Source organism: Erinaceus europaeus, chromosome 1 (genome assembly GCF_950295315.1).
Source record: "Erinaceus europaeus chromosome 1, mEriEur2.1, whole genome shotgun sequence".
Lineage (NCBI taxonomy): Eukaryota > Metazoa > Chordata > Mammalia > Eulipotyphla > Erinaceidae > Erinaceus > Erinaceus europaeus.
Window position 1 is genome coordinate 108,857,446 of NC_080162.1, and position 25,102 is coordinate 108,882,547.

Sequence of the window (25,102 nt, forward strand, 5' to 3'; positions counted from 1 at the left end):
TTCTGCAACCCTCAATGACCCTGGGTCCATGCTCCCAGAGGGATAGAGAATGGGAAAGCTATCGGGGGAGGGGGTGGGATATGGAGATTGGGCGGTGGGAATTGTGTGGAGTTGTACCCCTCCTACCCTATGGTTTTGTTAATTAATCCTTTCTTAAATAAAAAAAAAATAAAAAAAAAAGAAAATTAAAAAAAAAAAAAAAAGACCCAACCCCTGTGCTTGAAGCCAATAAATACATTTGGAAATGTGGCCTTGTAGGCGGACTCCCTTAACAATGAAGCGTCTCACTCCTACTATTCGCTTCAAATACACTAGCTCTGTCAGAAAAAAAAAAAAAAAAAAAAAGAAAGAGAAAGGGAAAAAAAAAAAAAGACTGTAGGCATCCAGCCCCAGCAATAATCCTGGTAGTAAAAAACAAAACAAAACAAAACAACAAGTGGGGGTTGGGTGGTAGCACAGCAGGTTAAGCGCACATGGCACAAAGCATAAGGACCTGCGTGAGGATCCCGGTTCCAGCCCTGGCTGCCCACCTGCAGGGGAGTCACTTCACAGGCAGTGAAGCAGGTCTGCAAATGTCTGTCTTTCTCTTCCCCTCTCTGTCTTCCCCTCCTCTCTCGATTTCTCTCTGTCCTGTCCAACAACAAAGACAACAACAATAATAACAACAACAATAAACAACAAGGCAACAAAAGGGAAAAATAGCCTCCAGGAGCAGTGGATTTGTAGTGCAGGTACTGAGCGCCTAGTAATAACCCTGGAGACAAAAACCAAACAAACAAAAAGTAATAAATTATACACATTTTTTGTGGCTTGGAGGGGAAGAGAGGAGTGGAACTGAAAGGAAAAGGGGGCAATTATGTACAGATGCAGATAGATAGTTGTAGAGATGACAGTTAACCCACGCCTGCAACCTTGGGAGAAACTCGGTGGTTTATAATGGAGGGATGGGGGGTTCAGAACTCTGGTGGTGGGAATGATGTGGAATTACACCCCTGCGGACATGAAATTTTATAAGTCAATATTGAATCACTGATAATAAAATACATCATACACATTTAATTATAAAAAGTGATTTGTTACCTCTGATGTCATCCATATTTCAAAACCATCATTTTCATTCAATGTATCAGGCACAGTAGGAATCAAAGACACAAATCGAGCAACAAGATCCTAGAAGAATATTAACCAATGTGTATTGAATGTAACTTTTATGCCCATCATTTGAAACAACACTTTACAAGTATTATCATTAGATTTAGTGTATCTTAGAGGTCTGTGAAATATATAATATTATTCTTTTTTATTTCTAGAAGAGTAAACAAGCTTAGAGTGCTAATTAATTTGTTCATGGCAACAAAGTGTCTTTAGAAATGACTCTGACGGGAGTCGGGCGGTAGCGCAGCGGGTTAAGCGCAGGTGGCGCAAAGCACAAGGACCAGCGTAAGGACCAGCGTAAGGATCCTGGTTCGAGCCCTCAGCTCCCCATCTGCAGGGGAGTAGCTTCACAGGCGGTGAAGCAGGTCTGCAGGTGTCTGTCTTTCTCTCCCCCTCTGTCTTCCCTTCCTCTCTTCATTTCTCTCTGTCCTATCCAACAACGATGACATCAAATAACAACAAAAATAATAACTACAATAATGAAACATCAAGAGCAACAAAAGGGAATAAATAAAATAAATATATATATATATAAAAGAAATGACTCTGATTACAGTGTGTCTACATTAACTGTTACATTTCGTTATAATTAGTTATTTAAAATTTAAACACAGGGAGTTGGCCGGTAGCACAATGGGTTAAGCGCAGGTGGTGCAAAGTGCAAGGACTGGTGTAAGGATCCTGGTTCGAGCCCCTTGGCTCCCCACCTGTAGGGGAGTCGCTTCACAGGTGGTGAAGCAGGTCTGCAGGTGTCTGTCTTTCTCTCCCCCTCTCTGTCTTCCCCTTCTCTCTCCATTTCTCTCTGTCCTGTCCAACAACAACTACAACAATAAAACAACAAGGGAAACAAAAGGGAATAAATAAAATTTAAAAATATATAAAAGCTGTGAATAAATGTATCTTTAAAAAAAGAATATAAAAAAATTTAAATACAATAGTACATATATATTTTAATATATAACTGTTTTTTTTTTCCTCCAGGGTTATTGCTGGGGTTTGGTGCCTGCACCATGAATCCACTGCTCCTGGAGGCCATTTTTTTCCCCTTTTGTTGCCCTTGTTTTTTTAATCATTGTTGTAGTTATCATTATCGCCATTATTGGTGTCATAATTGTTGGATAGGACAGAGAGAAATGGAGAGAGGAGGGGAAGACAGAGATAGGGAGAGAAAGACACCTGCAGACTTGCTTCACCACTTGTGAAGTGACTCCCCTTCAGGTGGGGAGCCAGGGGCTCGAACTGGGATCCTTATGCCGGTTCTTGCGCTTTGTGCCATGTGCGCTTAACCCGCTGCACTACCACCTGATCCCCATATAACTAGTTTTTAAAAATTATTATTTTTATTTATTTATTGGAGAGGGACAGCCAGAAATAGAGAGGGAAGAGGGAGACAGAGAGGAAGAGAGAACCTACAGCACTCCTTCCCCACTTGCACAACTTTTCTCCTGTAGGTAGTGACCAAGGACTTAAACCCAGTTCCTTGGCCACTGAAAAATGTGCACTTGTCTATGGCCATAACCCCTGAACATGCCCAATCTTGTCTGAAACATGTCTGCTCAACACAGTGTGAACCACCTATCCCCTATAATTGTTTTTTTTTTAAGAGAAAAATTTCTTTCTTTTTTAAAAATTATTTTGAGAGAGAGAGATAGAGATGAGAGAGATATATGAGAGAGAGAGAGAGAAGGAGCAGAGTAGTGCACTATTTAGCTCTGGCTTATGATGGTGTGGGGGATTGAAGCTGGGTCTTTGGAGCCTCAGGCCTTTTTGAAATAACCATTGAAATAACCATGAAAGCCTTTTTGCATAACCATTATGCTATTTTCCCTGCCCAAGTCTGACTGTTTTTTTAAAGACTTTAAATGATATATTGAAGAACAGTAGAAAGCTTAACCTGCTTGTGGGTGCAAACAATATCAGAATTATTTTAATTACTATAAGCTTGTTATAAACTGCTTCATGAAGATCAAAGATCTTATTGTACACCTGAAAATAATGTTATATGTCAATTCTACCTAAGTAGAAGCTTCTAATTAAGAAACTAGGCATGGTTAAGAAGGTGTTTGACTCTGTTGACTCTAGCTTCAAATGGAGAAGGTTGAGGGATGATGAAAAGAAGTAAAAAAAAATTGGGGCCAGGTGGTGGTGCACCTGGTTGAGCGCACATGTTGCAATGCATAAGGACTGAGGTTCGAGCCCCCGGTCCCCACCTGCAGGGGGAAAGCTTTGCGAGTAATAAAGCAGGGTTGCAGGTGTCTCTCTGTCTCTTTCCCTCTCTATCTCTCCCTCCTGCGCAATTTCTGTCTGTCTCTATCCAATAAATAAATAAAAGATAATAAAAAAAAGTTTAAAAGAAGAAGGAAAAAATGGAGACAATAACTACAGACCAGGTGAAACTGTGAGAGTGTAAGAAGAAAGAGCAGAGAACCCCTCCCCCCAAAAAGAAAAAAACCCAAAGAAGTAGGTAATAGAGGGTTCTGGAGGACAGAAGAGGGTGGGAAGTGATTTCTCTTTGTTAAAGTTAATTTTATTCATTCATTTTTTTTTTTAATATAGAGGGGTCTAATACACACACAATGTTACAGATCCAGGCCACTTGTCTTCTCATTCAGATAAAGAAACAGAAGTCACCAAAGCACTGGAACTCTTGTGCCATCTCACCTCCTGTGTGGTGCTAGAGCTCAGCTCGAAACAGAGCTGTGTGCATGGCAAGGTAGGCTCCCTACCCTCTGAGCTATCTCTCCCACTCAAGGGAGCAGCTTTTAAAAATTGAATGGGAAAACATTTGGTAGAAAAGAGATTACAGATTAAAAGAAAGAGAAAGGATGACTAGTGAGGTTCCTCAGAGGGATTTAGCGGTACCAGATGTTGCTGGTAAGGTCTTATCAAATGCTCTTTCAGTTAAAATTTCGCAGGTGTCCTATCATGCTCTCCCCCTCTCTATCTTTCCCTCCTCTCCCAATTTCTCTGTCTTATCCAATAAAAATGGGAAAAATGGCCACCACGAACAGTGGATTCGTAGTGCTGGCACCAAGTCTCAGAGATAACCCTGAAGGTAAAAAATAAAATAAAAATAAAAATTGGGGTGATAAAATTTATTGTGGCGATACATAACTGGGACTACTCTAAACATCATTCAAATAAAAACGTGAATTATACTTTAATAAAGCTACGAAACTTTATACATATAAATTTAACTTACAAGGGTTGCATTAGAATTATGAAGAAATGTATCCAGAAGTTCTTGAGGTGGATTCAATGCCTTGATATATCTTGTTACTAAGATCTGTTCTCCTTTATCATTAAAAACAGTTGTTGTAATTCTTCGGTTAGGAAACAACGCTTTACAATGTTGTTTAAAATTCCATGCTCTCTTCAAAATATCTACTTGATCTGAAAACTAGAACCAGGTTTAAGGTACTTTAGCAGAGTGTTCAGAGAGATATCACAGTCCGTTAGAACACAGAACTTGCATGCCTGAGGCCCCAGAGGCCACAGGTTCAATCCCTACCCTATGCCAGAGTTGAGATGTGTTTTCATTTCTCTCTCTCTAATAATATATACAGACATGCATACATAGATAAAGAATTTAAAAATTTATCAACACTGTACCATGTTGGCTCCACAGAAAAGTACCAAGAACCAATGTTTCATCAGCTTTCAAGTTATTATTACTACTAGTTTAAAGTGAAGCCTACCTTGTCTATTTCTGGACAAGAGGTGACACATGATATTTGAGGTTCAATAGTAGCAAAAATATTTAAAAATGTACATTCTTTTAAATTTTGCCCATTATGTTCTTCTTTAGGAGATACATAAGTCTTACTCCAAGTATACCCAAGCAAAACTGGTGGAATAATTACTTGAAATGTTCCACTAATCTGAAAAATAAACACAAGTCAACATAATAGGTTCTGCCATGATTAAAGTAAGGATCAGTCAGATATACTACAGCCTAGTTTACTGTTTTCATAGAAAGAGCAACTCTGCTTTAGTGCATGCTGGTTCTACTAATGTGCCCCCCTTTTGTTTTTTGTTACTAATTTTTAGATTTATTTTTTTATTAATGATTTAATATTGATTTTGTCCTTGTTTAATTTAACATGTAAAGTGTAGAGAGGGTAAGAATAGTAAGAGGGGTATAGACACAGCTATATATAAATAATGTCAAAGGACATAAATTATGGTGATGTTGTGTATGATACAGCAAATCCTAACAATGGGATTTTCAAAGTTAAGCCAACTGCCAAATAATTTGATGATAGCAATAACTATCTATTGCCTCCTTAAACACTAAGACAGCAGGAACCTCCTGTTTTCTCTATATAGCCTATATTTCCTCCAGTCCTTTAACCTCTAGGGCGGGGCTCACGCTCCTCCATGCCTCTCTCAATTCATACAAAATGATACTGCCACACGTATCCATAAACTAGTGCAAAATATATACCTGAAAGCAGAAGTACACTAGAGTTTGCAGTGAGTACCCCCCTAACACTTCCTCTCCACTATTCCAACCTTTGGGTCCATGATTGCTCAACAATTTGTTTGGCTTTGTATGTTAACTCTCTTTTCAGCCACCAGGTTCCAGATGCCATCAGGATGCCAGCCAGGCTTCCCTGGGCTGAAGACCCCACCAATGTGTCCTGGAGCTCCGCTTCCCCAGAGACACACCCTACTAGGGAAAGAGAGAAGCAGACTGGGAGTATAGAACAACCAGTCAACGTCCATGTTCAGCGGGGAAGCAATTACAGAAGCCAGACCTTCTGCCTTCTGCAACCCACAATGACCCTGGGTCCATGCTCCCAGAGGGATAGAGAATGGGAGAGCTATCAGGGGAGGGGATGGGATATGGAGATTGGGTGGTGGGAATTGTGTGGAGTTATACCCCTCCTACCCTATGGTTTTGTTAATTTATCCTTTCTTAAATAAAAAATAAATAAAAAAAAATGATATTGCATCTGCTGATCCCAACCTAATCAATGCAACGAGTACCATCTCGGCACATTTCACTTCAGACTGTGTCCAGAGACATCAGGTGTGGAATATCATCCCTTCAGCCTCATTACTTGGGTGAGATCTTTCCTTTCATAGTATTCTCTAATTCCATTTTGGGTGGTTTACTTCCTAACAAAGTCCCAAAACCTAGATATAGACCACGTCTCATGAGATAGGACAGATGTACACATGTAACCATAAATTAGGGCAAAAATATACCTGAAAGCAAATGTGTACAGTAGTCTGCAGTGAGTCAATATGTGTGTCAAGCAAGTAGAAAGACCTAAAAAGACACCATAAAGTTCCTAATGAAATAGTTTCTATTTAGACATAAATACCTCCTCACCTACTTCCTATTAAACTTCCCTCAGTCACTCCAAAGCTAACCTTATCAAAGTAAGGACTACAGAGTAAGGCCAAGAGACTAGCATACTTTAATGATGACTCTTCAGTAACTATCAGGCCACCCCATCAGCTGGGGCCCTAGTTGGGGAGTCCTGAGATTCCCAAACAGACATGACGGGCCTAGACCTCGAATAGATCCCTTTCTCCATTGTTACCAGTCATCTCTATCAGGAGCAACACAATAGACCCCTTTGTGGGCCCCCATAGGACCTTGTCTTCAATGTGGATCAACAACGGTAGAGAATGTTCCATCCTCCAAAGGGAGGATGGACAACATACTCTATCTTCCACCTGAGGAAGATGGGCCCTGAAATTGGGGCAGCTTGGAACATCCCTACTCATGACCATAGAATGTGAGCTCAGATCTACAGGGATGCAGAGGTCACATCGGCTCCTAAACTGAATATGGGCCCCAGATCACATCAAATCGATGGGGTTTGTAGTCAACAATATTTATATACCTTTCCTATATTAGGGAGCTACTTTCTTCTCTGATCCAGCTTTCTAGCTCTTTTTCCAGCCATGACATCATCTCCCCAGACAATAACTTTGGCCCACTTGCATATTAAATGTCAAGCTCAGGGAAAAAACAAAGAAACAAAAAAACTAGTATAGTCACGGGCCCTATGAATATAACTAAAATAGGCCTACTAGCTATCTACAAAACGGAGACATCCTAGTCTTTATCTGCAATATTCAAGATTAGACAACAATTTATTTAGCTTTATATGTTAACTCTTCTTTCAGCCACCAAGTTCCAGATACTAGCATGATGCCAACCAGATTTCCCTGGGCAGACAACCCCACCAATGTGTCCTGGAGCCCTACCTCCCCAGGTGTCTGCCCCACTAGGGAACAAGAGAGACAGGTTGGGAGTATGGATCGACCTGTCAATACCCATGTTCAGAGGGGAAGCAATTACAGAAGCCAGACCTTCCACCTTCTGCACCCCATAATGACCTTGGGTTCATACTCTCAGAGAGATAAAGAATAGCTATCAGGGGAGGGGATGGGATATGGAGAGCTGGTGATGGGAATTGTGTGGAGTTGTACTCCTCTTATCCTATAGTTTTTGTCAGTGTTTCCTTTCTATAAATAAAAATTTTTTAAAAAGAATAGTAAAAGGGGTAAAATGAGGAAACAAATTACTATACCAGAGTGATAAAAGCTCTTAAAAATCTTATTTGGAATAAGAAATGAGCTTAGATGACCATGCTACATTTTTGCACTGGGTTTAGAATGAGAAAAGAAAATAATCATAGTTTTTTTTCAGAGGATGTATCTTGTATATGTGGGTATGCACCCAAGTTCTTGTGCAGGGGTAGATAATGTGTAAAGATACTAATTAATAGTATTATGCAAGCCACTGAGACAAGTGCTTGGTATAGACCTTGTCATTCAGTGATAGAAATACTGCTTTTGGGAGTAGGGAGGTAGCACAGTAGGTTAGCGCACGTGGCACTAAGCGCAAGGACTGGCATAAAGATCCACATGGAGAGTCTACCTCACACCTGTGGGCTCCACAATAAAATGGAAAATGGGCTCCATCAATAAAACAAGAAGAGAGAAGTGTTGGAGAGGATGTGGAGAGAGAGGAACTCTGCTACACTGCTGGGGGGAATGTAACCTGGTGCAACAACTCCGGAGAACAGTCTGGAGAATCCTTAAACAAATACAAATGGAAATGCCATATGACCCAGCAATTCCACTCCTAGGCATATACACCAAAATGAAATAACACCAATTTGAAGGGATATATGCAACTCCATGATTATAGCAGCTTTATTCACAACAGCAAAAAACCTGGAAACAACCAAAATGCCCTTCAACAGATGGCTAGATAAAAAGTTATGGGCCACAAACTCAACAGATAAAAAATTAAAAAAATTGGGGAGTTGGGTGGTAGTGCAGCGGGTTAAGCGCAGGTGGTACTAAGCGCAAGAACCAGTATGAGGATCCAGGTTCGAGGCCCCAGCTCCCCACCTGCAGGGGAATCGCTTCACAGGCGGTGAAGCAGTTCTGCAAGTGTCTTTCTCTCCCCCTCTCTGCTTCCCCTCCTCTCTCCATTTCTCTCCATCCTAATCCAACAGCAATGACATCAATAACAATAATAATAACTACAACAATAAAACAACAAGGGCACCAAAAGGGAATAAATAAATAAATGTTAAAGAGAAGAAAAATTGACATTGTGTTCTTGGGGATAGAGTGAATGGAACTGGAGAAGATGATGTTCAGTGAAACAAGTAAGGAGGTGAAGAACAACTACAAAATGGCTTCACTCATATGTGGAATATAGACCATTGAGTATACGAATGTGAAAACACAAAATGTCAACCTATAAAACACTTTCCCACCTACACCTCAAGGACATCTTTGATGTAATAAACCCAACTGCAAGAAAGACTAAAGCAGAAACAAACCAATAGGACTACATCAAATTGAAAAGCTTCTGCACATCCAAAGAAACTATTAAACAAACAAAGAGACCCCTCACAGAATGGGAGAAGATCTTCACATGCCATACATCAGACAAGAAACTAATCACCAAAATATATAAAGAGCTCAGCAAACTTAGCACCAAAAAAGCAAATGACCCCATCCAAAAATGGGCAGAGGATATGAACAAAACATTCACCTCAGAGGAGATCCAAAAGGCTAACAAACATATGAAAAACTGCTCTAGGTCACTGATTGTCAGAGAAATGCAAATTAAGACAACACTAAGATACCACCTCACTCCTGTAAGAATGGCATACATCAAAAAGGACAGCAGCAACAAATGCTGGAGAGGCTGTGGGGACAGAGGAACCCTTTTGCATTGCTGGTGGGAATGTAAATTGGTCCAGCCTCTGTGCAGAGCAGTCTGGAAAACTCTCAGAAGACTAGACATGGACCTTCCATATGATCCAGTAATTCCTCTCCTGGGGTTATACCCCAAGGACTCCATAACACCCAACCAAAAAGAGGTGTATACTCCTATGTTCATAGCAGCACAATTCATAATAGCTAAAACCTGGAAGCAACCCAGGTGCCCAACAACAGATGAGTGGCTGAGAAAGCTGTGGTATATATACACAATGGAATACTATACAGCTATCAAGAACAATGAACCCACCTTCTCTGACCCATCTTGGACAGAGCTAGAAGGAATTATGTTAAGTGAGCTAAGTCAGAAAGACAAAGATGAGTATGGGATGATCCCACTCATCAACAGAAGTTGAGAAAGAAGATCTGAAAGGGAAGCTAAAAGCAGGATCTGACTACATTGAAAGTAGGGCACCAAAGTAAAAACCCTGTGGTGAGGGGTAGACATGCAGCTTCCTGGGCCGGTGGGGGGTGGGGGTGGGTGGGTAGGATGGGTCACAGTCTTTCGGTGGTGGGAATTGTGTTTATGTACACTCCTAGTAAAGTGTAGTCATATAAATCACTAATTAATTAATATGAGAGGGGGAAAATTAATTGTACGCCTCGAAGTTTTTAAAACACAGAGTGAGTCTTCTTAATATATAGGCTGTGTATTTGATATGCGGACTCTCTCAAAAGCCTAGACCAAGTAGATCAGAAGCAACCAATGGCACAGCTACATACAAGATACTGGGTACTATAGAGCAAACCCTAACAAAAGGACTTTTCAAAGTTAACCCAATTACCAAATAATGTGATGATAACATTAACTATCCATAGTCTTTTTGAACCCTAAGACAGCAGGAACCTCACATCTCCACTATAGAGCCTATATTTCTCCCAGTCCTGGAACCTTAGGATAGGGCCCACTTTCCCGCATGCCTCTCCCAATCCATATCAAATAATATTGCATCTGCGATCACAACCTAATCAACGCAACGATTGCCACCTCAACATGCTTCAGCTCAGACTATGTCCAGAGACTTCACATGTGGAAAGACAACCCTTCAGCTTCATTACTCGGGTGAGACCTTTCCTTTCATAGTATTCTCTAATTCCATCCCACTTTCTTTTTTTTTTTTTTAAAGATTTTATTTTATTTTTTATTTAAGAAAGGATTAATTAACAAAACCATAGGGTAGGAGGGGTACAACTCCACACAATTCCCACCACCCAATTTCCATATCCCACCCCCTCCCCTGATAGCTTTCCCATTCTCTATCCCTCTGGGAGCATGGACCCAGGGTCATTGTGGGTTGCAGAAGGTAGAAGGTCTGGCTTCTGTAATTGCTTCCCCGCTGAACATGGGCGTTGACTGGTCGGTCCATACTCCCAGTCTGCCTCTCTCTTTCCCTAGTAGGGTGTGTCTCTGGGGAAGCTGAGCTCCAGGACACATTGGTGGGGTCTTCAATCCAGGGAAGCCTGGCCAGCATCCTGATGGCATCTGGAACCTGGTGACTGAAAAGAGAGTTAACATACATCCCACTTTCTAACGAAGTCCCAAAACCTAGATATAGACCAGGTTCTGTGAGAGAGAGCATATGTTCACACGTATCCATAAACTAGTGCAAAATATATACCTGAAAGCAGAAGTACACTAGAGTTTGCAGTGAGTACCCCCCTAACACTTCCTCTCCACTATTCCAACCTTTGGGTCCATGATTGCTCAACAATTTGTTTGGCTTTGTATGTTAACTCTCTTTTCAGCCACCAGGTTCCAGATGCCATCAGGATGCCGGCCAGGCTTCCCTGGACTGAAGACCCCACCAATGTGTCCTGGAGCTCTGCTTCCCCAGAGACCCACCCTACCAGGGAAAGAGAGAGGCAGACTGGGAGTATGGACCGACCAGTCAACGCTCATGTTCAGCGGGGAAGCAATTACAGAAGCCAGACCTTCTACCTTCTGCAACCCTCAATGACCCTGGGTGCATGCTCCCAGAGGGATAGAGAATGGGAGAGCTATCAGGGGAGGGGATGGGATATGGAGATTGGGTGGTGGGAATTGTGTGGAGTTATACCCTTCCTACCCTATGGTTTTGTTAATTTATCCTTTCTTAAATAAAAAATAAATTAAAAAAAATGTCAACCTATATTGAAGACTATGGGAGAATTAGAGTGGGGGTGGGGATGGGGACACAGACTTTTGGTGACAGGAGTAGTTAAATAAATAAATTAATTAATATTAGAAAAAAAAAGGGAACATAAACTTCAAAGATGGGCAAACCTGGTGTAATTCTGGCTCAACCACTCAATACTTGTGTGATCTCACACAAATTACTTAAGTTCATTGAGCCTCAATGTCTTTATCTATGGCCTGGAGAAAAAAAGCAGGATTTCTTTTTTTAAAAATTATATTTATTTATTTTCCTTTTTGTTGCCCTTATTTTCTTTTTATTGTTGTTGTAGTTATTGTTGTTATTGATGTCGTTGTTGGATAGGACAGAGAGAAATGGAGAGAGGAGGGGAAGACAGAGAGGGGGAGAGAAAGATAGACACCTGCAGACCTGCTTCACCGCCTGTGAAGTGATTCCCCTGCAGGTGGGGAGCTGGGGCCTCGAACCTGGATCCTCATACTGGTTCTTGCGCTTAGTGCCACCTGCGCTTAGTGCCACCTGTGCTTAACCCGCTGCACTACCACCCTACTCCCCAATTTTTAAAATTTTTTATCTGTTGAGTTTGTGGCCCATAACTTTTTATCTAGTCATCTGTTGAAGGACATTTTGGTTGTTTCCAGGTTTTTTACTATTGTGAATAAAGCTGCTATAATTATGGAGTTGCATATATCCCTTCAAATTGGTGTTATTTCATATTTGGTGTATATGCCTAGGAGTGGAATTGCTGGGTCATATGGCATTTCCATTTGTATTTGTTTAAGGATTCTCCAGACTGTTCTCCGGAGTTGCTGCACCAGGTTACATTCCCCCCAGCAGTGTAGCAGAGTTCCTCTCTCTCCACATCCTCTCCAACACTTCTCTCTTCTTGTTTTATTGATGGAGCCCATTTTCACAGATGTGAGGTGGAATCTCACATGGTTTTGATGTGTTCACATTTCTAACTACCTCTCTGCCCTAGAGTCTGGCCTGAAGCTGAGAAACTTTGCAGAGATTTGTCCTAAACGTAGGATGCCCCGTATTTCCAATAGTCTTTAAAGTCCTTTATCTGGGACATTTGAATTTGCAGCATGCTTCTCTTCCTGAACTTGCTGTGACATCTCATGCAGGTACCTTTCATTGTCTTTCTAACTGTCATTCTCTCCTCCTTTCTTATCAGTAGTTTTACATGTTAACATGACATCAGTGTAAGAGTCAAATAAAATAACTTAAATAAAATTTAAGGAGCCTGCTGGCATTTTGGTGGGATGGAGGGAAGTGGAAGTGTTTGTTTTCTTGTTTCACCCTGTGTGCTCTCTACAACATGAATACGAAGCTGGGGGAACAGGAACCAATTTTGCAATTATGAGGATACAAACTTCATGATAAGGACAGTGGAAAAGAAAGGTAAAAGTAACTGGGGTCTTTCATTCTATTTTTTTTTTTTTTTTTTGCTACCAGGGTTATAACTCGAGTTTGGTGCCTGCAGTGTGATTCTACTGCAGAGTCATTTTTTCTCTTTCTTTAATTTGATATTACCGAGAGAAGGGTGGGTAGGACAGAAAGAGATAGAGAAAAAAAGACACTTGTAGCACTGCTTCACCAACTGTAAAGTTCCCCACACCCCTGCAAGTGGGAACCTGGGCCTGAATCCAGGTATTTAGATATGGCAAAGTCTATGTTTTACTGGCTATGCCACTTCCCATTCCCCTTTGATTCTATTCTTGAGCTGCTATGCTGACATCTAGACTTCTTTCTGGGTGAGAAAAATAGATGCCTTGCACCTGACACTCACTGTTCCACATGGTTGAATACAGTGCTAAAAGACATACAAATAATTCTGACCCAAATACTCTCATCTGTTTGCCAAACTCATTTGTAGGGACTTGATATATAGATTAAAAAAAAATTTAATATTTATTTTATTTATTCCCTTTTGTTGCCCTTGTTGTTTTATTGTTGTAGCTATTATTGTTGTTGTCGTTGTTGGATAGGACAGAGAGAAATGGAGAGAGGAGGGAAAGACAGAGAGGAGGAGAGAAAGATAGACACCTGCAGACCTGCTTCACCGCCTGTGAAGTGACTCCCCTGCAGGTGGGGAGCCGGGGTTCGAACCGGGATCCTTATGCCAGTCCTTGTGCTTTGCGCCACCTGCGCTTACACCGCTGCGCTACAACCCGACTCCCGATATATAGATTTTAACAAATATCCCCTTTGCAAACATCTCCCAGGGCCAGGCAGCAGCATACCTGGTTAAGCACTCACATTACAGTGTGCAAGGACCCAGGATCCCCACATGCAGAGGGAAAGCTTCACAGTTGCTGAACAGGTCTGCAGGTGTCTCTTTGTTTCTTTCTCTCTATCTCCTCCTCCCCTTTCAATTTCTCTCAATCTCTATCCAATAATAAATAAAGTATTAAAAAAATAATAAAATAGGGAGTCGGGCTGTAGCACAGCAGGTTAAGCGCACATGGCGCAAAGCGCAAGGACTGGGATAAAGATCCCGGTTCGAGCCCCCGGCTCCCCACCTGCAGGGGGACTCGCTTCACAGGCGATGAAGCAGGTCTGCAGGTGTCTATCTTTCTCTCCTCCTCTCTGTCTTCCCCTCCTCTCTCCATTTTTCTCTGTTCTATCCAGCAACAATGACAACAATAATAACTACAACAATAAAACAACAAGGGCAACAAAAGGGAATAAATAAATATTTTAAAAAATAATAATAATAAAATAAACATCTCCCTGGTCTTTCATTCTCCATCTCCTTTTTAAAAAGCTTTTTGTTATTGTTCTTGTCATCATCACTGGGACTTTAATACCCTAGGCTCTTTTTCAGATAGAGAGACAGAGACAGAAGGAGAAAGAGAGAAAGACTTCACAGCATTACCCCTCGTTGCAGTGGGGCCTAGGTTTGAATCTGGATCACTCACTTGGCAAAGCTCGTCCTGTCCCAAGTGAGTTCTCTTCCTTCTTACTCCACATTCTAAATGCTTCCACCCCCAATTCCCTCCAAGCCAGGAAGAATAATGCTTTTACTGTACCTATTTCATACCTCTGTTAAAACTTTATCATCTTGTACTAAAATGTTAGCTTTCTTCTATAGACAGTGAACTTCTTGAGTTAGAAGTTTTATCTTCTGTATCTAGTATCATCTTAGAGATGGAGAGTACCATGCCTAAGATTGCTCAAGAAGGAAATAATGAACTCCAAAATGGAATCTAGAGTGAGATTTTATTGATCATGTAGATGTGCTGATATCTAAAACCCAATAGCAAAACCTACTGGGGTATCACAGAGATTCATGCTAAGATTCAGTCTTACCATTACCAATATACTATTTTGAGTAGCTAAAACCTCTAGAATCAGTAGTTAAAAAGCAACATCATACATCAGAGAATTTAGCAAGCTTCACAAGTGCTGGAGAAGCATTGCAGGTCTCTCTCTCTCTTTTCTATTTTTTTTCTGTAGTGTTCTCTATCAAAAGATAAAAAAAAAAATTGCTGCCAGGAGTGGTGGAGTTATAGTGTAGGGACTGAGTCCCAGTGAAAATCCTGGTGACAATTCTTTTTTAATTTGAAAAAAACAAATCAGGACATTTATGAATCTGATCCTAAATGTTGATTTAATTTATATACAATTAATATACAGTGTAAATGTTAATGCTTGCTATCCTTTATCAGTGAAGACTCCAAAGATGTAAGAAATATGTATGTGTGTCTTTTTTTTTTTTTTTTGCAAAGCTAGGACCTTGCACACATATGATTCCACCATTCCTGGGTGACTTTTTTTCATTCTTTTTATTTCAGATAGAGAGGGAGTGGGGGAGGGAGAGCTAGGTACCACAGCACTGCTCCACTGTCCATTGAGTTCCCCTGGGCAATCATGGTGCGCCCCTGTGGTGCTGGGGCTCAAACTTGGGTCTTTCTGTAAGGTGAGGCTCTACCAGATGAACTATCTCCAAGGTCCCCTCCTTTTCTAGACACCAGTGACTTATCAACACCCCTAGACACCTGACCACAGGGTCATTTTAACTGATTCACCAACAGTCAATCAAAAAACCTATTCTGGTGACAACAGTGTTTCTAGTAACTGGAAGTAAAAGTTTAGAATAATTAGCCAAGAAGAATTTTCTGTTACCTCAGACTGTTGCAGAAGAGTAGAGAAAGGAAAGACAATTGATCCAAGCCAGTTCTTTCTTACATATGAATGGCCACTGCAGGTCTTGGGACATTGATCCTATTAAAATAAACAGCTTTTTATGATTATTATTTCCTTACCCCCCAGGGGTCACGTTCTGATAAGCCTATTGTAAGTTGAAAACACTGTAAGTCAAGAATGCTATTTAGGAATTTGCCATCCTCATAAGAAAGTATAGCAGGGACCCGGTGGTGGCGCACCTGGTTGAGCACGTGTATTACAGTGTGCAAGGACCTGGGTTCCAGACCCCAGTCCCCACAGGCAGCGGGAAAGCTTTGTGAGTGGTAAAGCAGTGCTGCAAGTCTCTCTCTCTCTCTCTCTCTCTCTCTCTCTCTCTCTCTATCTCTATCTCCCCCTTCCCACTCTATTTCTGGCTGTCTCTATCCAATAAATAAAGATAATAAAAATTAAAAAAAGAAAGTATGGCACCTCAGTTTCTACTAGATGAAGAGTATCATCTTCTCACCGTTCACTGAAAGTTGAAAAATTATAAGTTAAACTACTGTAACGTGGAGGCCTTCTATACTTACTTCATTACTTATAAGTGATGAATTATTTCAGAAACTTAAAAGTATTTTAGAGGGTCAGGTGGTAGCACACAAGGTTAAGTGCACATGGTGCAAAGTGCAAGGACTGGTGTAAGGATCCAGGTTTGAGCCCTGGCTCCCCACCTGCAGGGGGTTGCTTCACAGGCAGTAAAGCAGCTCTTCAAACGTCTATCTTTCTCTCTCCCACTCTTTCTTCCCCTCCTCTATCATTTTCTCTTTGTCCTATCCAACAACAGCAGCAGCAAAACAACAACAATGGACAAATAAAAACAACACCACTAGAAGCGGTGGATTCACAGTACAGGTACCAAGTCCCCGCGATAACCCTGGAAGCCATAAAAAAAAAGTATTTGAGAAATATCATGGTTTTCTTCTGAAAAAGATATCAAAAGGTAAGCAGAAAAGATTTTTCTTCCTGCTTAAAAAACCAGTATTTAAAGCCAACATAATAACCTGCCATGATGCTTATGACATGATACATGTCTAAATAAAATGAATGAGAACACTAACAAAACACAGGAAACTTTTGTTGTGAGGTCTTATTCTTAGACTACATATGAAGTAACATTATTTAAGTGACATAAGATCAAATAATAATGTTACATAAACACAATATGCACTGTTTATAAGTATTATCTGGGGATGATAGGAGTGAGGCTTCCTCTGAACTCAAAAATGACCCAGTCTCCATGCACTCCTTACTTTTATGTGTTGAAATGTGTAATTATATCTCTGTGCCATTCCTTTACAAACAGCATTGCTGGGGGCTGGGATCTGGCTCACTTGGTGGAGTGCACACATGACTTGGTGGAGTGCACACAAGGACTTGGATTTGAGCCCCTGTCTCTGTCTGGGAGTGCTTATAAGGGAAGTGATGTTGTGATATCTCTCCTATCTCTCTTTTTCTCACCATCTATCTAAAAGAAAAGAAAAGGGGGGGGTTCTCAAGGAGAGGTGGAATTCGCAGGCAGCAACCTCCATCAATAACCTTGGTGGCAAAAAAAGAAAAAAATTCCTGTACTTGCTGTTTTTTAAAAGTAGAAATAATTTTCTTTGATTTAGTAAGCCATTGTCTAGGTCAATTTGACCACTGTGTAATAAAACTAGAATTTAAAGCCAAAAGTCTAAAGTTACTCAAACATTTAAAAATGTATAAACATAATATTAAATAAATGCCAGTTCAATAGAAATAAATATAAATGTAATAAAATATGTTGAAAGTAATGCACATAAAATGAATGCCTAACATGAAATGACAGCTTTAAGATATTTTTATAAATAACCAGATAGTTTGAAAACATTTCCATTATTTGAAAGAGATGGGGAGAGAAACCAAACTGGATATTTGTCATATTTGACTAATATAAATACAAAAAAACCACTGATGGGATTCAGAAGGAAACAAAAATAGCAAAAGTGCAAGCAGAAATAAGTGAATTTTTATACAAAAGTATAAACATGTAAAAATAATTTCTAGTTGGTTCTTTTAAAAATAAATAAACTCTGGCTTATGGTGGTATGGGGGATTGAACCTGGGAACCTCAGCATGAGAGTCTCTTTGCATAGCCTCTATGATGCTATCTATCCCCTCCAGCATAGTCTTTAACACAGAGGCACAGCCTCTCATCTCCCCTTCACTGGTGTTAGGAGATACAACAGGATCTCAATGTCCCTTTATCCTGTCTGTGTCCCTCTTTCCCTAAAGTCCTTTGTTTTGGTGCAATACATCAGTCCCAGTTCAGATTTCACCTTAAGTTTTCCCTCACTGTTCTTTGTCCTGAAGCTCCACCTATAAATGAAATCATTTGATATTGGTCTTTCTCTTTCTGATTTGTCTCACTTAACATGATGCCTTCAAGTTCTGACCACACTGTTACAAAGGAGATGACCTCACCATGTTTGACAATGGCACAATTGTGTGTGGGTACCACAACTCCTTTGACAATGGCACCATTGTGTGTGGGTACCACAACTCCTGCACTGTACTCTATTGTGTATATGTACCAAAACTTCCTTAGCCACTCATCTGTTGTTGAATATCTGAGATGCTCCCAAGTTTGGGCTATTACAAACTGTGCTGCTATGAACATTGGTGTGCATAGATCTTTTCAGATAGGTGTTTTTGTTTTCCCTGCGTAGATAGATCCCTAGGAGAGGGGTTGCCAGGTCCATTTCTAGAGTTCGGATGCGTCTGCAAACTGTTTCCACTGGGGTTGGACCAACTTCCATTCCTACCAGCAATAATGGAGAGTCCTTCCCCCCAAAGGCTCTCCAACAGCTGGCATTTTTGTCTATTCTAATGTGTGACATGCTCAGGGGTATAAAGTGGTATCTTGTTTTTATCTGCAATTCCCTGATCATCTGTGACTTTGAGCATTTTTTCATGTCTGTTGGCCTTTTGGATCAATTCTTTGGAGAAGATTCTGTCTATATCCCCCCTCCCTCACATTTTTTTTTTTTTTGTGTGTGTGCGTTTGTTATGAACATTGGTTATCACTCTTCTGCCTGATATACAACACAGAAGATTTCCTCCCACTCTGTGGATGGTTCAAACACCAGTTTGCATGCTCAAGGTCCCAGAGGCCACCGATTCAATTCTCAGCGCTGCCTTATGCCAGGCCTGAGCAGTATTCTGGTTTTCTCTTCTTCTCTCCCTACTCTCTCACAACCAATACATTAAAAATAAATAAATAAAATTTAAAAGTATTTAAATCAATAACCGAGTGTTGGATTCGTTTAAATTTCTTTTTGTGACTACCAGGGTTTCTGATATAATTTAAATTCCAGACTTGAAGCAGTGCTTGGTATAGTCTCAAATGCAGCTTAGTCTGGTTCTTTGAATCCCAGGGATAAAAACAGATCACGTATCTGTTAGACTTCCAAATCCCCAGATTCCTGTTAGTAAGTAACTAACGAGAGGGAGATACACAGCAAGTAACAAATAGCTGATAGCAAGAAGAAAACCAAATGCATAGAGAAATGAAGAAAGTTGAATCATGGGAAAGAAAGTTTTTTTTTTTTTTTTTTTTTTAAGAATACTGACCCATAATGACAGATCAGAACCTTTACAACTGAGGACTCATCTTGGGGTTCAATGTACTTCTGGTAATTGATAAGTAAATAGATTTTTAAAAATAATTCATTTACCTTATAACCTAATATAAATAATACAGTCAAATCCCCTTTTATAACTTTATTTTTAAAAATTTATATTATCTTTATTTATTTATTGGATAGAGACAGCCAGAAATGGAGGACCCCCCTAACTCTTCATTAACTCTGCACTATTCCAGCTTTTAGGTCCATGATTGGTCAACAATTTGTTTGGCTTTGTATGTTAACTCTCTTTTCAGCCACCAGGTTCCAGATGCCAGCATGCTGCTGACCAGACTTCCCTGGACAGACGACCCCAACCAATGTGTCCTGGAGCTCCGCTTCCCCAGAGACCCACCCTACTAGGGAAAGAGAGATACAGGCTAGGAGTATGGGTCGACCTGCCAATGCCCATGTTCAGCGGGGAAGCAATTACAGAAGCCAGACCTTCCACCTTCTGCATCCCACAATGACCCTGGGTCCATGCTCCCCGAGGGATAAAGAATAGAAAAGCTATCAGGGGAGGGGTTGGGATATGGAGAGCTGGTGGTGGGAATTGTGTGGAGTTGTACCCCTCCTATCCTATGGTTTTGTCAATGTCTTCTTTTAATTAAAAAAATAATAATAATTTTTAAAAGATGTTATTAGACTTTATCCTTATATTATTCAGTCTGACCTTATATTATTCAACACTGATTATTACAACTATTCTACCTTACCTCATGTTTTTCAATAATCATTTCATCAAAAATGTTGATATATATGCTTTCTTTTACTTTAGATAAGCTGGAGAAGCTATAATCATGTCCTGGTGAGCTACAAATAATAAAAAAAAAAGTAAATTGATTATTTTATTTTTAAAGTTTTATTTATTTTATTTACATTTTATCAGAGCATTGCTCAGCTTTGGTCTATGGTGGTGCAGGGGATTGACCCTGGGGCTTTGGAGTCTCAGGCATTAGAACCTCTCTGTCTCTCTCTTTTAAATACCAGAGCACTGTTCAGCTCTGGCTGATGGTGGTGCAGGGGATTGAACCTAGGACTTTGAAGCCTCAGGCATGAGAGTCTCTTTGCATAACCATTATGCTATCTATCCGTACCCCTTGAGAGTCTCTCTGCATAACTATTATGCTATCTACCCTCATCCCGATTAATTTAATTTATAAGAGCATTATTTTAAAGGTTCTATTAAGAAGTACCCACAACAACATTTACAGGTATTTTCAGTCCAAACAACAGCACTACTGGCTTACTTGGGTTTTTCTTTCAACTTGAAATAATAGCATAAACAAGTACACTTTTTCTCTCTCTTTACAAATACTGATTATGTTTGGGAAGCTTGCATTTTTTTTAAAAGTTGAGTGGTTTTTTTTATATATATATTTATTTCCTTTTTGTTGCCCTTGTTTTATTGTTGTAGTTATTCTTGTTATTGATGTCGTCATTGTTAGATAGGACAGAGAGAAATGGAGAGAGGAGGGAAAGACAGAGATGGGGAGAGAAAGATAGACACCTGAAGACCTGCTTTACCACCTGTGTAGCGACCTCCCTCCAGGTGGGGAGCCAGGGGCTTGAACCAGGATCCTTGAGCTAGTCCTTGTGCTTTACGCCACGTGCGCGTAACCCGCTGCGCTACCACCCGATTCTCTGGGAAGCTTGCATTTTGTGGAACGCGAATGCTCATAAAATACAGGCAACCTCCGTCACTAAGATCAGTATTGGAATGGGGGATTCTGTCAAAACTCTTTAACAAAGAACTGAGAGGTGGTCTGTGGTTTGTTGTTGGGTAGTATGCCAGCTCCCCCTGGCTTCTGCTTAACCAAGCACCGGTATGCCTATATAGGGATTGGTTTGATCCCATTCAAAGCGGTCTATTTATATAAATCACTTTTACATTTACATAAAGCACCACACTCCCTCCAGGGCATTGGTGGTTTAGTGGTAGAATTCTCACCTGCTCCACCCCCTCTCCTTGTCACAGCCTGATCCTCTCCTTGTCACAGCCTGATCTTCCACCAGTCACTTTTCACTCCACCCTCTCTATGTCACATCCTGTTTCCACCCTACTTGGAGAGTATAAAAACAGCTGCTCTTCTGATTAAAGACACTTGGAAATTGCTTTCCGGCTCCGAGGGTTCCAGAGTGTATCTCTTGTGAAGTTAGTGCAGCACGAGTTCCTGATCCCTCTCTCACGCAGCAGCCTAGATTGGCTCCAGTTGAGTTCTCTCCAAGCCAGAGAGCACTAGCTCGGGAAGAAGCACTCTGGCAGTTTGTGTACTCCCAGAGCTTGTGTGGAATTGCTCAAGGTTTCTACAGTCTGGCAGAACTGAGATAGACTGGTAGTTAAATGAAATAGTTTGTCTTATTTAGGGAGGTAGGAACCACTCCCAAAGAGCCAAGGTTAAGAACACAGATGCAAGGTAAGATGGGTAAAGGGGATCAAGAAGTACACATATTAAGTTACAAAGTAAAGAAGCCCTTGGAGGTGTAGTGAACAGCATGGGAGCTAATATTACAGATTAGAATATTTTCTAATAAATGGGACATAAATTCATTGTGATGATTTGCATGGCAAATAAATGTCAAGTCATTCTGTTGTACACCTGAGACTAATATAATGGTGTGAATCTACTACATTTCAACTGAAAAGAACACAAATGTTGGAATGAAAAAAAACAACACAAGAAGCCCATGTATGAAAACTTAAAGAGGTTCACATTCAGAAACCAAGAGGATGTGCAGGAGTAAAAAAAAAAAAGTTAGCAGGAGCGGCCAGGCAGTGGCACATCTAGTTAAGTGTATGCACAAGGACCCAGGTTCAAGCCCCCAGTCTCCACCTGAAAGGGGCAAGCTTCACAACTGGCAAAGCAGGGCTGCAGGTGTCTGCCTATCTCTCCTTCATCCCCTTTCCCTCTCAGTTTCTCTCTGTCCTATATAATAAATAAATAAATAAATAAATAAATAAATAAATAAAGTAAAAAAAGTTAGAGCAATAATATTGATAGGAGCATGTTTGGGTCAGAAGGAGACACTGGGTGAAGGAATTGCAATATGCAAATGAGGCACCCTGGAACAACTAAGCCCTACTGGCTGAAGGCAAACCTCAGGGCCCAATAGCAGAGGAGCTGGAATGACCACTAACAGAAAGTATCACCCTGCTCCCATCTAGCTCCATCAGTATTTTGGGTTCTTGAAAAAGTCATGAAGTAGTTTGCATAGAAAAACATAGGAAAATGGGGCTGGGTAGTGGTGCACTTGGCTGAGCGCACATGTTATAATGCACAAGGACCCAGGTTCGAGGCCCTGGTCCCCACCTGCAGGGGAAAAGCTTTGCGAGTGGTGAAGCAGGGATGCAGGTGTCTCTCTGTCTCTCTCACTTCTCTATAATTCCCATCCCTCTCAGTTTCTGACTGTATCTATCCAATAAAGATAATAAAAAAATTTTAAAAAGAAAGAAAAACATGGAAAAATAAGTCATGAGGGGGCCAGGCAATGGTGCACCTAGTTAAGAGCACACATTACAGTGCTCAAGGACCCAGGTTCAAGCCCCTGGGCCCCACCTGCAGGGGAAAAGCTTCATGAGTGGCGAAGCAGGGCTGTAGGTGTCTCTCTGTCTCTTTCCCTCTCTACCTCCTCCTTTCCTCTTAATTTCTCTCTGTGTTTATCCAAAAAATTATATATATACATATGAAAAATAAGTCATGACTTTCCAACAACCAAATATAAAAGGACTTGGCCCTGGGCACATCAGGGGAATTACTGTCTGTGGTGTCCTGCACATCTCCTTGGACACCCATTTTCACTGGGTCCCTGTGTCAACATGTTCATCCTTTCTATTTTAGACAGAGACAGAGGAAGGGAGAGACACCACATGCCAGAGTTTTCCCTGGTGCTGTGGAAGTCCCACATGGTGCTGGGACTCCAACCTTGGCTACTGTGCAAACGGAAGCATCTACCTTACCAGGTGAACTGTGTCCTGGGCCTAAATAATCTAACTTCTAGAACATGGAGGAATCTCTCTTTATCATTTAGAGTAAGTAGGTAAGACTGCAAAGGATGATGAAATTTACATCAAATTGAGTGCCACCCACAAATAAATCAATCATACATAGTCAGGGATACATACACAGATGTGAATTTCTGAAGAGAGGGAATAATAAAAAAAAAATTCTTGGTCATTACCTCTGGGGTACATGTAAAGGCTAGGGTTATGATTCAATATTGGCACAAAGGGTCTTTTAAAATTACCAGTGTTTGGGAAGTCAGGAAAATAAATAAAATTAAAAAAATTTAAAATTACCAGTTTTGGGGAGTCAGGTGGTAGCACAGTGGGTTAAGTATACGTGACGCAAAGCACAACGACAGGCACAAGGATCCCGGTTTGAGCCTCCGGCTCCCCACCTGCAGGGGAGTCACTTCACAGGCGGTGAAGCAGGTCTGCAGGTGTCTTTCTCTCCCCCTCTCTGTCTTCCCCTCCTCCCTCCATTTCTCTCTGCCCTGACGACATCAACAACAACAACAATAATAACCACAATAACAATAAAATAACAAGGGCAACAAAAGGGAAAAAATTATCAGTGTTTAATTTTTTAAATTGGATGCTGGGGTGGGTGTGGGTGGGGAGGCAGTCAGTGGCACACCCAGTTAAGTGCACATAGTCCTATTTCTTTCTGTACTTTCCAATAAAATGGAATAAATGACCTCCAGGAGCAGTGAATTTGTAGTGCTAACACTGAGTCCCAGCCATAACCCTGGAGGCAAATAAATAAAAAATAGGGGTGCCGGGTGGTGGTGCACCTGATTGAGCGCACATGTTATAATGCTCAAGGGCCCAGGTTTGAGTCCCCTGTCCCTGCTTGCAGGGGGAAAGCTTTACGAGTGGTAAAGCAGTGCTGCAGGTGTCTCTGTCTCTCTTCCTCTCTATCCCCTCCCTTCCCTTTTGATTTCTGGCTGTCTCTATCCAATAAATAAATAAATAAAGATAATAAAAAAAATAGGATGCTAGGCATATATTTTTTCCTAGACCTTATGTTTACATCTACATCATATTTGTTTTTACCTAATGTAAGAAGCATTTTGTAGATTAAAAACCTTACAAATAAAACCTATCTCAGTAACTATTTTCTATAACAACTCACAATAATAATTTTATTACTGCTAATTTTTAGAAGTTGAGAAAAAATGAATTTGAACTTACACAAAATCTATTTTAATTTCTTCATTCCAGCACGGATGAGATCCACTTGCTGTACTGGTGCCATATACAGTGTTTTGAAAGGAAACTTCCACAAAAGGGTGAACACTATCCTGAAATACATAATAAACAGTGACTAGATTTTTTTGTCATAATTTATGTAGAAGTTACCTGATTACTGACTAGCTGGGTTATCTTCTTTTCTTTTTAAAAAAATTATTATTATTTTTTAAATAAGTAGTACTGGTCCCATTTAATAATACCATGCTTTCTTGTTTTTAAAGATAAATGGAACCTTCTGTTAAGGATGGTTTGTCAAGGGGAAATAGGTAATTAATTATAATAAAATGTGAGAAGAAAAAAGAATAAATCCAAGGCATAATAGTTACTCAGTGAAGAAAATAATTAACTTTCTAGGGTGAGAACAAGAATTTAATGAAATATTTCTTGAGTGTAATGTGTGGCTATTAATCCATGTGACCAATATCAAGGAGGCTATCAAGGAGGAAAAGAGATGGGTA

General features: G+C 40.5%; 1 protein-coding gene across 1 annotated transcript in view; it reads right to left on the minus strand.

The window, feature by feature from the left end:
- Positions 1–25,102, minus strand: part of CC2D2B (coiled-coil and C2 domain containing 2B) — a 155,096-nt gene that overhangs the window by 45,266 nt on the left and 84,728 nt on the right. Inside the window, exons 23-28 of the mRNA XM_060201996.1 lie at positions 24,585–24,694; positions 20,107–20,203; positions 15,687–15,785; positions 4,854–5,036; positions 4,358–4,555; positions 1,081–1,170 (exon numbers count right to left, since the gene is read on the minus strand). Of these exons, the coding sequence (XP_060057979.1) occupies positions 1,081–1,170; positions 4,358–4,555; positions 4,854–5,036; positions 15,687–15,785; positions 20,107–20,203; positions 24,585–24,694 (777 nt within the window). The remainder of the gene's footprint in view (positions 1–1,080; positions 1,171–4,357; positions 4,556–4,853; positions 5,037–15,686; positions 15,786–20,106; positions 20,204–24,584; positions 24,695–25,102) is intronic.